The sequence below is a fragment of the Coenobita brevimanus genome, chromosome 87 (assembly GCF_032717465.1).
Source record: "Coenobita brevimanus isolate Jiangsu-jjx chromosome 87, ASM3271746v2, whole genome shotgun sequence".
In the NCBI taxonomy this organism is placed as follows: Eukaryota; Metazoa; Arthropoda; class Malacostraca; order Decapoda; family Coenobitidae; genus Coenobita; species Coenobita brevimanus.
Window position 1 is genome coordinate 19,514,778 of NC_137040.1, and position 13,576 is coordinate 19,528,353.

Sequence of the window (13,576 nt, forward strand, 5' to 3'; positions counted from 1 at the left end):
GAATTTTTCTACTTGAAGGTTGGATTGAAACAGGGAAGTGTCATGTCTCCATGGCTGTTCAATCTGTATATGGATGGGGTTATAAAAGAGATACAAGGTAGGGCAGTGGATGGTGGAGCTGTCCTAATGAGAGAGGGCAATGTTTGGAAACTCGTGTATTGTTGTTTGCAGATGATTCTGTGTTGTTAAGTGAAGACAAAGGGGAGCTGCATGGCTTGGTGGATGAGTTTGAGAGTGTGTGTAAGAAACACAATCTAAAGGTGAATGTAGGTAAGAGTAAAGTTATGGTCTTTGAGGGAAGCGAAGTCAGTGAATGTACAGTGAGGTTGGATGAGGAGGAAATGGAAAATGTGAGTGTGGTTAAGTACTTGGGTACTGTGATGAATAAGGATGGAAGTTTAGAGGGTGAAGTGCTCGAAAGCGTGCAACAAGGAAGAAAGGTTGCTGGTTCTTTGAGAGCAGTGATAAGAAACAGGGAAGTGAGCATTTCGTTTGCGTTTCGTTTCATTTTTAAAGGCTCCAACATGCTTGCATGCGTCGGCCTTGGTCACCTAATTGCGGCTCTCCATGCTGCACGATCTACTGCAGCCTCTCTGTTCAGTCCCTTAACCCTGAGGTCACACTTAATGACCTCGTCCCATGTCTTTCTCGGTCTACCCCTCATAATCCCCCCCCCCCAATATTAACACTTCTCACCTTCCTCACCCAATTATCATCCCCCATCCTCTCCACATGCCCAAACCACCTCAATCTACCTTTCCTCATCACAACACCAATACACTCCAGTCCCATCCTACTTCTCAACTCTTCCATCATAAACCCAGCCCCCCCAGACCTTGCACGCAAGGACGCACTACACATCCACCTAATCATTGTCATTTTTGTACATCTGAGCCTGTGAATATCCTCCTCCTTTACTGCCCAGGTCTCACTACCATACACTCCTAACACATGCTGCATACAAAGACTCCTTAGCACGTAGGGAGTGTTCTCTCAATGTTAGGAGAGGCAACAGCTCCCTGAACTTCTTCCAACCACTTCTCACCCTTGTCACAGAGCTACCTCCAGCCCCAACTCCAGCACACATGTCTCCCAAGTAACAAAACTCTTCCACACACTCAAGAGATTCACCAGCAAGTTCAATCCTTTCATGCCTGACAATCTCCACCTGCTCTCCCTGACACGCCGTACACATAAAATCAGCATTATCTCGCAGTCTACCTCTGATACCACTTCATCTCTTGTGCACTCATTTGTCACAAACACCGCACAAGATAGAATTACTTCCCATGCCCTTGTGGCAAACTGCACATGGCCACTCCCCCTAGTCTTTGACCAACCCTAGATATCATCACTTTTGTTTTATCTGCATTTACCCTTACGCCCTTGTGCCCTATACCATCTCTCCACTTCCTAAACCTTTCGTCCGCCTCCCTTTCGTTCTCTGCAGTCAACACCAAATCATCAGCATACAGCATCTCCCACGGGAGTCTGTTTCTGAAGTCATGTGAGAGGGCTTCAAGTACCATGATAAACAACATGAGACTCAAAACTGACCCCTGATGCACACCAACGTTCACGGAAAACTCATCACTCAAATCTCCATTCACTCTTACCTGGGTACGAGCACCCACATAGATAGCCATAACCACCCTACCAAGCCACTCCTTCAAGCCAAGCTTTCTCATTACCCACTTCACCACCTCTCTAGGGACTCTGTCAAAGGCCTTTTCCAAATCAACAAAAACAAAATACAGATCCCTTTTCTTACCAATATATTTTTCCTGAAGCTGTCGAACAATGAATATGGCATCAGTGGTCCCCCTACCTGGCGTAAACCCAAATTGCATCTCATCAATATTCACTCTTTCTCTAATCATACCTTCTAAAACTCTCTCCATTACCTTCATTATCTGATCTAAAAGTTTTATACCTCTATAATTTCCAGGCCATCACCCTTCCCTTTATACACGTTTACAATTACACTCTTCAGCCAATCATCTGGGACAACACACTCATAAATAATCATATTTATCAGGTCAGTGACTAACCTCACCCCTATAACTTCTGAGGCCTTCAGCATTTCGGCAGTCAACCCAGACACACCTGCAGCCTTCCCCACCTTCATCCTGCCTATTGCCTCACTCACAGTAGCAGCATCAATCAAAGGCCATGGGCCAAACACTGGATCTGCTGGCTCCAAACCTTCCCTGTCCCAGTCAAACTCCTCATTCAACAACCGGCTATAATGCTCTCTCCACGCATCTTTAATATCCTCACTGTTCACCATGGAAGTGAAAAGTTACTATATGACAGTATTGTGATACCAACTCTAACGTATGGAAGTGAAGTTTGGACCTTGTTGGAGGGACAGATGTCAAGAATGAGGGCGGTAGAAATGAGTTATTTGAGAGGAGCCTGTGAAGTCACATGGAGAGGCAGACTGACAAATGAGGATGTGAAGGAGCATTGTGGTTTGAATGTGGATGTGATAAGAAGCGTTAGGAGAAACACACTGAGGTGGTTTGGCCATGTGGAAAGGATGGAGAGTGAGAGACTGACGAGAAGAGTGTATGTGAGTGAGGTGGAGATGGGGAGAGGGAGGGGGAGGCCAAGGATGAGATGGAGGGATGGAGTGAAGAGGTATATGAGAGAGGAGGGGTGTGAGCTGGGAGCAAGGCATTGAAATGGCGGGGGACAGGGCGACATGGAGGCGATTTGTTTGTGGCCACCCTTTATGGGATTAAGGCGTCTGAGAATAGATAGACAGATAGACTAAAACATTACCTTTTTAATGGTCAATGCATGTCAGTACTGTCTACGCTAGATGTTCACTAGAAGAGTATTCTCTGTGCTTAAACATGAACAGAAACTTTGTGTTTTACAATTGCTTTAGGTAAGTCGTATATTTACACTATACCTCATACCAATTAATTTGGCCAGGCATGTATGGCAACACTGTTCCCACCGAGATTCTGATTGGCTGGAGGTGTTTGTTCGATTTCGTTGTTGCTTAAACCTATACTCTCTTTATTATCAGATATGATACTGAGTTTGTCGACAATACAATCGTCAAAAGCAATAATAAATCCGTTATATACTTAACAACAATGAAATCTGAGTAGGAAGATAGAAATATGAGTCAACAAATTATTATAACAGTCCAAGTCAAGGTCAGCATTCGAACAATTCCTTTAAATCGCCGACACTCGATAAAATTACAGAAAATTAAGGAAACCTGCTTAATCTAAGCACTGGTGTAACACACATTCTAATTTTAAGATCAGTCCGCTCCCTTAAATCGTGCCACAACTCTGAATGATTAAAAATTTTGATGAAAAGACGAGTTGTGCGGGCAGGGAGGTTTGAAAAAATTGCGAAACTCAAAGTAGGCTAAAGGAAACTATTTCATTACAATTCCTCTATTATCATAGTACGGACTGGACTTAAAATTTAAATGTGTTACACCAGCGCTTAGATTAAGCAGGTTTCCTTAATTTTCTGTACTTTTATCGAGTGTCGGCGATTTAAAGGAATTGTTCGAATGCTGACCTTGACTTGGACTGTTATAATAATTTGTTGACTCATATTTCTATCTTCCTACGCAGATTTCATTGTTGTTAAGTATATAACGGATTTATTATTGCTTTTGACGATTGTATTGTCGACAAACTCAGTATCATATCTGATAATAAAGAGAGTATCGGTTTAAGCAACAACGAAATCGAACAAACACCTCCAGCCAATCAGAATCTCGGTGGGAACAGTGTTGCCATACATGCCTGGCCAAATTAATTGGTATGAGGTATAGTTTTAAGTAATCTGTATTTTACCTTGTATTAGTAATTGTATCCTCATGTAAAGATTAACCATTGTAACAACGGAAAAGAAATTCTGATTCTGTCTCTGATTACCCCACCACCGCACCTCCATCTTCCTTTCCCCCTCCTCTGCTTCCCCTTCCACTTCCCTTTTTTTTCCCCTCTCCCTCCAGCACACCTCCATCTTTCTTTCCCTCTCCCCTCCTTCCACTTCCTTCCCCACCCCCCTCATTTTCCCTCCCCTTCCTCCATACTCGACTTTCATGTTACATTCCCCTCTCCCTCCTTCCCCTTCTTTTCTTTATTTTCCCTATTGCTCCATACTCTACTTCCATCTCTCTTACATCCTCCCATCCTCTCCCTCCCTTCTCTCATTCCTCCTCTTCCAGACCCCATCCTCCCATTCTCCCTCCCTTCCTTCTCCTTCCTCCCGTCTCCTCTCCTTTTCCTTCCTCCTCTTCCACATATTACTTTCATTCCCCCCCCTCTCTCTCTCTCTCTCTCTCTCTCTCTCTCTCTCTCTCTCTCTCACCCTTCAGTGCCCACGGTGCCTGCTGAGTAAAGGCTGCCATTAGAGCCATCACGTCCCCCCCACAGGGTCCCCCCACCAGGGCAGGATCAGGCAGGTAGTACCACACCCACGCCCCGACATCGCCCCTCGTAGCCTGAAGGAGTGAGTCACGGGTGAGTCACTGGCTGGGTAAAGGGTGAGTCAGTGGCTGGGTGAATCATGGGTAAGGGATGAGTCAGTGGCTGGGTGAGTAAGGAATGAAACTGGCTAGAAGAGTAATGGGTGAGTAAGGGATGAGTCAGTGGCTGGATGAATAATGGGTGAGTAAAGGATGAGTCAGTGGCTGGGTGAGTAACGAGTAAGGGATGAGTCAGTGGCTGGGTGAGTAATGGGTGAGTAAGGGATGAGTCAGTGGCTGGATGAGTAATTTGTAAGGGGTGAGTCGGTGACTGGGTGATTGAGATATGAGTAGATGGGTGAGTGAGTCAGTGACTGGGTAAGGGAAAAATCAGTGGTTGGGTGAGGGGAGACATACACTGGGTATGGGGTGAGTCAGTGGCTAGATGAGTATGAGGTGAGTCAATGACTATGTGGGAAATGGATGAGTCAGTGGCTGAGCAAGGAGTGAATCACTGGCTGGGTAAAGGATGAGTCAGAGATGGGTAATGGATGAGTTAGTGGCTGGGTGAGTAGTGGGTGAGTCACTTGCTGGGTTAGTATGAGGTGAGTCAGTGGCTGGGTGAGTTAGTGGTAAGTCACTGAGTGGGTGAGCTAGCGATTGAACAAGGGATGAGTCAGTGGCTGGGCGAATAATGGGTAAATCAGTGGCTGGGTGAGTAATGGGTGAGTCAGTGGCTGGGTGAGTAAGGGGTGAGTCAGTGGCTGGGTGAGTAATGGGTTAGTCAGTGGCTGGGTGAGTAAGGGGTGAGTCAGTGGCTGGGTGAGTAATGGGTGAGTCAGTGGCTGGGTGAGTAATGGGTAAATCAGTGGCTGGGTGAGTAATGGGTGAGTCAGTGGCTGGGTGAGTAAGGGGTGAGTCAGTGGCTGGGTGAGTAATGGGTTAGTCAGTGGCTGGATGAGTAATGGGTGAGTCAGTGGCTGGGTGAGTAATGGGTGAGTCAGTGGCTGGGTGAGTAAGGGGTTTGTCAGTGGCTGGGTGAGTAATGGGTGAGTCAGTGGCTGGGTGAGTAAGGGGTGAGTCAGTGGCTGGGTAAGTAATGGGTGAGTCAGTGGCTGGGTTAGTAATGGATAAATCAGTGGCTGGGTGAGTAATGAGTGAGTCAGTGGCTGGGTGAGTAATGGGTGAGTCAGTGGCTGGGTAAGGGGTGAGTCAGTGGCTGGGTGAGTAAGGGGTGAGTCAGTGGCTGGGTGAGTAAGGGGTAAGTCAGTGGCTGGTTAGGTAAAGGGTGAGTTAGTGGCTGGGTCAGTAAGGGGTGATTCAGTGGCTGGGTCAGTAAGGGGTGAGTCAGTGGCTGGGTGAGTAAGGGGTGAGTCAGTGGCTGGGTGAGTAGGAAGTGAGTCAGTGGCTTGTAAGGGATAGGTTAATGGCTGGATGAGTAAGAAGTGAGTCAGTGTCTATGTACAAGGCCGTATTTAAGATTGGGAATCATGGACATTCCCCCCCACCCGTAATTTATGAAAGCTGCAATTAGGACACGAAATAAAATTAATAATGTTTGTTAATATCTTTTGTTCCTTAAATAAATAAAAATAAATAGGGCCATGGGGTACAGAGCTGTCTTTATTTATTAACGTATTTCTCGACACAGGAAATCAAAGGTACAGAATAATTTGATTTTGTTGTGGGAAGTTTTTATCCTCGCCTTATCCTTCCCCGGGCAACAATTTACCTGATGGGAATGTGCACACTGACTCAATACACAGGCTGTCTCGAGAGATAGTAGTAGAATGGATGTGGAAGATGTGCAGATTAGCCTGGGAGGAAGGTAGAGTCCCGGAGGATTGGAAGTCAAGTATAATTATTCCCTTGTACAAAGGAAAAGGGGAAAAAGAAGTGTGTGGTAATCATAGGGGCATTTGTCTTCTTAGTATAATAGGAAAAGTGTATGGCAGGATACTTATTGACAGAGTTAGAGAAAGAACAGAGAAATTAGTTGGAGAAGAACAGGGAGGCTTTAGGAAGGGAAGAGGTTGTGTAGATCAGATATTCATTCATAGATCTTTAGTGGAAAAGTTTCTAGAGAAGGGAAAGAAGTTGTATGCGGCTTTCATGGATTTGGAGAAAGCATATGACAGGGTGGATAGACAAGGATTGTGGAAAGTGTTAAGAATATATGGAGTAGATGGGAAGTTGTTGAATGCTGTGAAGAGTATGTACGATGGTGCGAAGGCTGCAGTGCGTGTGGATGGCGAACTAAGTGAATTTTTCTCTTTGAAAGTTGGGTTGAAACAGGGATGTGTCATGTCTCCATGGTTGTTCAATCTGTACATGGATGGAGTAATAAAAGAAGTACAAGGTAGGGTAGTGGATGTTGGAGTGACCCTGGTGAGAGAGGATAGTGTTTGGAAACTCCCTGTACTGTTGTTTGCAGATGATACTGTGTTGTTGAGTGAAGACGAAGGGGAGCTGCAAGGCTTGGTGGATGAGTTTGGGAGAGTGTGTAAGAAACGGAATCTGAAGGTGAATGTAGGGAAGAGTAAAGTGATGGTCTTTGAGAGAGGTGAAGTCAGTGAATGTACAGCGAGGTTGGATGGTGAGGAATTGGAAAATGTGAGTACGTTTAAGTACTTGGGTAGTGTGATGAGTAAGGATGGAGGTTTGGAGGGTGAAGTGCTTGAAAGGGTACAGCAGGGAAGAAAGGTTGCTGGTTCTTTGAAAGCAGTGATAAGAAACAGGGAAGTGAGCATGGAAGTGAAAAAGTTACTACATGACAGTATTGTGATACCAACTCTAATACGGAAGTGAAGCTTGGACGTTGTTGGAAGGACACAAGTCAAGAGTGAGAGCAGTGGAAATGAGTTATTTAAGAGGAGCCTGTGGAGTCACATGGAGAGACAGGCTGACGAATGAGGATATAAAGGAACGTGGTGTTGATGTGGATGTGATAGGGAGCGTTATGAGGAACACACTGAGGTGGTTTGGCCATGTGGAGAGGATGGAGAGTGAAAGACTGACGAAGAGAGTGTATGTGAGCGAGGTGGAAGGGGGAAGAGGGAGGATGAGATGGAGGGATGGGGTGGAGAGGTATATGAGAGAGGGGGGTGTGAGTTGGGAGCAGGGCAGTGAAATGGCGGGGGACAGGGCGACTTGGAGGCGATTTGTTTGTGGCCACCCCAAACGGGATTGAGGCGTCTGGCAATAGATAGATAGATAGATAGATAGATAGACTATTATTATCATTATTATTATTATTATTATCATTATTGTTAGTAGTAGTAGTAGTAGTAGTCGTATCATCGTTATTGCTATTATTATTAGTCTTATTATTATTATTATTATTATTATTATTATTATTATTATTATCATTATTATTGTTATTATTATTATCATCACATGATGATGATGATGATGATGATGATGATGATGATGATGATGATGATGATGACGATGATGATGATGATGATGATGATGATGATGATGATGATTATTATTACTATTATTATTATTATTATTATTATTATTATTATTATTATTATTAAAAACGAAGCCATTATAGGTTAATTATTAGTAAAACCTATATCAACATGATTCCAATTCCCAGCATTCACGGAGCTACAGGTACTGATGATCTTTATGGGCTAATAATCAAGGAGAACATTTGTGGCAATAAAGGCATCAGTAACTACGGCTGCGTAACGGGGCAGAACAGGACCCATACTGATGCAGCATTTTTCACTCAAAATTAGACCTAGAATGACTTCCTAACTTTTTTTCTAATTTCTGGGAACACACTATGTTATTGTTGCTTAACCTTAACCTGGCCCAGATTTTAGTCCTTTTGCAGCTTCTTCCACGTACCTCAATGGCAGAATAAAAATGCTACGGTTCTACATCCTTCCTGTAACACTTCTTCATGGTCGTAATCATAATCAGCATTCTAAATGGGGAAATGGCAATTGCAGGCCAAGTTAAAGTAAAAGGGATATGGGTACAAGTAAATATCGATGTGCCATATGCAACAAATATATAAATGAAATAAATGAATAAATGAGGTAAAAAAGTAAATAAATAAATAAACTACACGACACTCGGAGAGCGCATACAGTACTTCCACCAATGCCATTAAAAAGGATCCGGAATCGGATCCGTGGAGATATTGTGTGGAATTCATAGGATCCGGATCCACCCCGAAATTTAATCAATTGTTCCTTGACCCATGGCCCACTCGTCCACAAATTTTATTGAAAATGATTGGAAACTTTTTGAGATACTGTGCGGACGGAATACGTGGGTACCGGATCAGGATCAAGATCCGCCCCCAAATTTAACCAGTTCTTTCTTGGCCCATGGACCACCCTTCCACCAAATTTCATCGAAGTTCATTGAGAACTTTTGGAGATATCGTCTGGACAAACAAACAAACAAACAGACAAACAAATTGAATACATAACCTTCTCCAACTTCGTTGGCAGAGGTAATAAAGGAAGTGGTGTTAGAAAACTTCTTGCACCCACGAAAATACATCCCAAAAGTCACCTTACCTTCCAAAGCATCTGGACTGGAGTATAGCTATTTCACCTTAACATGAACTAAATTTGTCGACTGTCCATCGTGAATGTTGAGCTGCAATAATAGATTGGCACTAGATTATCATCTCATTCACGAAGTGCTATGGAAAGGATATAATTCACAACACTGTCTTAAACTGCCACTGAGTTAAGGATAATCAGGTGCAAAAGGACCCAAATCTGTGTCAAGTTAAAGTGAAAAGAGTATAATAAATTTGCCTGGTTAGTTCTGAAGTCAGGTGCGGTGTTTTTATGCAGATGGTGATGGTAAGTTGGCGCGTGGAGGCCAGACACGTCTTCTAAAGCTGTCCACAGGGTCTCCAAGTGCGGGAAACCAGAACCATCTTTGTTTTTAAGGTTTCTTTTTTCTGTTTTGTCATTTTTCATTTTCTCATGCTTCAGTTCTTTATTTATTATCTTTGCGTACTTCATTTCGTAACTTCCATGCATTTCATCATCCATTTCTTCAAATTTTACACTAACTACTTCGTGTTTCATTTCCCTGTACTCTGCTCCTTTAATTTTCACTTTTCCTTGTTCAACATCTTCAGTTTTCCTTTCTGCTGTATTATTACTTTTCTCTCTTCCATCATCAATATATTCATTTTCCACTTTTCCATAATTCACACTCTCCTTTTTCCTCTCTGCTGCATTATCATTTTTCTCTTCTTTACCCAGACTCATATCTTTCTTCATTTCATCACGATTACTCTCTCTCATAATTAAATCCCGATGCTTTAAGAAGCTCAGGGTAGACTTCTTGATTTGAATTATGTTGTGAGGGTGATGTTTTTGATATTCATTGTTGTCTTGATGTTTTAGGAAGCTTTGGGGTGACTCATTAATGCTCGTGGTGTTTTGAAGATGAGGTTCTTGATGCTGATTGATGGTAGAAGGGTGGGTACCAAGCGTGAGTGAGATGAGGATGATAAGGGTGAGGGTGTGATGTGAGGAAGTGGGTAATGGCATTTTAGGGGAGTAAATGGGTGTTAGCTGAACGAATGTGTGTGTGTGTGTGTGTGTGTGTGTGTGTGTGTGTGTGTGTGTGTGTGTGTGTGTGTGTGTGTGTGAGAGAGAGAGAGATTAGGTGAGTGAATGAGTGTTAAAAGGGTAGGTGGATGGTAATTACGTCTTTGAGTGAATAAATGCGTGTTAGTTTGGTGAGTGAGTGCGTGAATAAAATATGCGATGAGTAAGTGTCCAGTAACAGAGTAGACAGGAAATGAATAGTTTGTAATAAATGGTAGACGAAGTGTTTGTGAATCATTAACTGATGAAAAGCCTGTGAGTAGGTAGTTAATTAAATACTTGTGAGAGGATAATATTAGATGAAATCTTTGTGAATAGATAACTGAAAAGTTTGTGAGTAGATGGGTGGCAGAATTCTTGGGATGGGAAGGCTGGGAGGAGTAGGACAGTTTTCATTCCGATATCCTGCAAAAATGAACAAATAAATACATTAAAGAGTAAACAAATAAATATATTAGATGTGCAGTTCCTTTCTTGGGAATTTAAAAAAAAAAGTGGAACTTACACACCCAGTCCTGCAGTATGTATGCCGATTTCTTTGAAATTCATGTGCTCACAATCCCCTCTTTCTGATAATTTATATTTCTGGGAGGGGGACTGACCCCCCAAGAATCACTGAGGTAGGGTCATGATCTCCCTAAATATCGCATTACGAATGAAAGTCCATTGTACAACATCTACTGAGATATCAAAGCCATATCTGTCCTCCTTTGATTATTTCTGAGATAAATAAATTTGGTAAGGGGGGGAGCTTGCCCTCCTAAAAATTTTGGTTGGAAAATTGTAATTTGTGGAAGACCTTCGGAGTAAGCAGACGAACTCACCTGGGGCGTTTTTTCAAATCTTTCTCCTATTTCTGTTTTTTTTTTTTTTTTTTTTTTTTTTTTTTTTTTTTTTGAGAGGGAGGGAGCTGACCCCCTTCAAGAATCAAAGGTGACATCACGCTTTCCAAGTATCGCATTACGGATAAAAGTCCATTGCACAACATGCACTAAGATGTCAAAGCCATCTCTGTCCTCATTTCACTAGCCTACTTCTGAGAAATTTTATTTGGTGAGTGGGGGAACGACTCTTCTAAAAATAGTTGTGGAAACCTTTACATAATGGAAGACATTATTGAGGAATCAGACGAACTGACCTGAGAAGTTTCGTTGAAATCCATGATCTCATTTCCCCATATTTCTGATCGTTTTTATTTTCTGAAGGGGCTAACCCACCAAGAATCTTTACGGGGGTTTACGCTCGCCAAATATCGCAATACGGGTGAGAGAGTCCCTTGAACAATATGTACTAAGATGTCAAAGCCATATCAGCCCTCCTTTCACTGTTTCTGATCATTTTTAATTTGGAGGGGGAGCTGACTCCCTATAAATCATGGCTGCAAAACCGAAGAGTGGAAAACCTTCCCAGTACCCGGACGAACCCATCTGGGAAGTTTCATTCAAATCTATCAAATAGTCTAGGAGGAGTTAAAGCACACACACACACACACACACACACACACACACACACACACACACACACACACACACACACACACACACACAGTCTGAGTCTAGCGCAACGGGAGTGTGCGTTGGCGAAAATGTTGTCATCCTGCTTCGAAGGACTGATTATCATATAGATAAATAAATAAGGAAGCATTCAGGGCATAAGGAAGTTAAGCCTTTCATTACGGTGACGTATTTTGTATTTTTTCTTCCCATCACCAGACGATTTTATTCAGCTGATGAGAGATTTTTGGAGCCGAGGGGATTATGTATTGCCCTCATTAACCCCTTCAGTACTATGTCGCTGACTGATGACGGTAAACAGTAGAAAGACTTCAGAGAGAGAGAGAGAGAGAGAGAGAGAGAGAGAGAGAGAGAGAGAGAGGAGACGTCTTTGTGCTGAAAGGATTTTGAAAATTGTTTCGCCAACGTAAGTGTCAGATACTGGATATAATGTGTGTGTGTGTGTGTGTGTGTGTGTGTGTGTGTGTGTGTGTGTGTGTGTGTGTGTGTGTGTGTGTGTGTGTTCTCGTGGCTTAAGGAGACTCCCGTCTGCCAATGTAATAGAAGTAATAGTAGTAGCAGTAGCAGTAGCAGTAGTAGTAGTAATTTCTGTTGTTATAATTGTTATTGTTGATGCTGTTGTGGTCCCAAGTTCATCTGAAATATGAACCCAGTGAGTGCAGGCTGCAGTTGCACATTTCCCGCAGTCCATCATCCTTTAACCGTATAACCGAGCAACGAAGCCGCCTCGTTATACCGGTGCTACCACAAGAAGGCGTCCCTCACCTTAGATACAAGCAACATATAAGAAAATAACAAACTTTAATCCATCCATCCATCATCCAATCCTGTGTTGCCCCAAGAGAAGCGTAGGAGCCCTGGGCTAGGCAAGTTGGTCCTGACATTTAAGATGAGAGTGACCAGCCTCACTCGGCCCTGAGTGGCCTTACGTGAGTACCCCAACCACCCCTGCAATAGAAACCAACAAAGGCTGTCTGACTGGAGCACCTTAATTACGCACTAAACCACCAGGCGCCGTAATTTGGTTATATGCTTACCACCCAGCTTAGTAAATGCTTTCCTGGTGGACAGGACACCATTTGGCTTGTCACTCAGTGTAGAGACCCATAGGCAGAAGGAGGAGGAAAGAATGAAAGAGAGAAAGACAGAAGATGTAGTGTAAAGTCATCCATGGACAGAAGCAAGAGGAAATAATGGAGAAAAGACAGAAGAGAAAGGAAGGAAGAGAGGAAAGGGCAGACACCCAAAGTAGCACTACATCGAGTGAATAGATGGTGGGCGCCCCCACCTACCACCAAATATGTAACATAAGTCGGTAACTAGGTTGTGTTAGACGTGTCCTAAGCTGTTGAAAATACGAGACGATATCACAGTGACGTAGTAGTAGACTCAGGTTCATCTCAACATGTTCCCGGTGGACTGCAGGCTGAAGTTGCTCCTATTTCACAGTTCACTATCTTCCTTTCGTCGGATAGAGGAGCTTGTTGGATGTTTGTATAATGGCACAGATCCACCTACCACGTGAAGGCCCCCCTCCCCCCACTCCTCAGCACCCATAGCGACGATAATTGTTCAAACAGAATAATATTACGAGCATGATGAAGCCCTGTATATTGTAAAGATAAAACAGCTTCCATTTACCTTGCACACCTGAAGATGGTCGAAGTCAGGCAAAAAATGTTTTACTTTCACACACACACACACACACACACACACACACACACACACACACACTAATAATAATAATAATAATAATATTATATAATAATAATAATAATAATACAGGTTACTATGTAACACGATTTTTGTTCCTGGGTAGTGGGTGTTATTTTCTGATAGTTTCGGTCTCAGAACCATGAAAAATGGCTATTACTCTCGTCAGAGAGTGACTATGAGAGTGATTTTTATGCCTTCAAACACGTGAAAAATGGCTACCTAGGCAGAGTGAGGTGAGTTCTTGGGTGAACAAAAAGCTTCACTTCATAAATGATTTTACATGTGTCTGCATGTGC

General features: G+C 43.0%; 1 protein-coding gene across 1 annotated transcript in view; it reads right to left on the reverse strand.

Annotated features, from left to right (window-relative positions):
* LOC145411021 (nose resistant to fluoxetine protein 6-like) overlaps positions 1 to 11,212 on the reverse strand; it is an 85,365-nt gene extending 74,153 nt beyond the window's left edge. The window contains exons 1-2 of the mRNA XM_080281083.1: positions 11,189 to 11,212; positions 4,354 to 4,486 (exon numbers count right to left, since the gene is read on the reverse strand). Coding sequence (XP_080137209.1) covers positions 4,354 to 4,486; positions 11,189 to 11,212 — 157 coding nt within the window. The remainder of the gene's footprint in view (positions 1 to 4,353; positions 4,487 to 11,188) is intronic.
* Between the last annotated feature and the right edge of the window lie 2,364 nt (positions 11,213 to 13,576).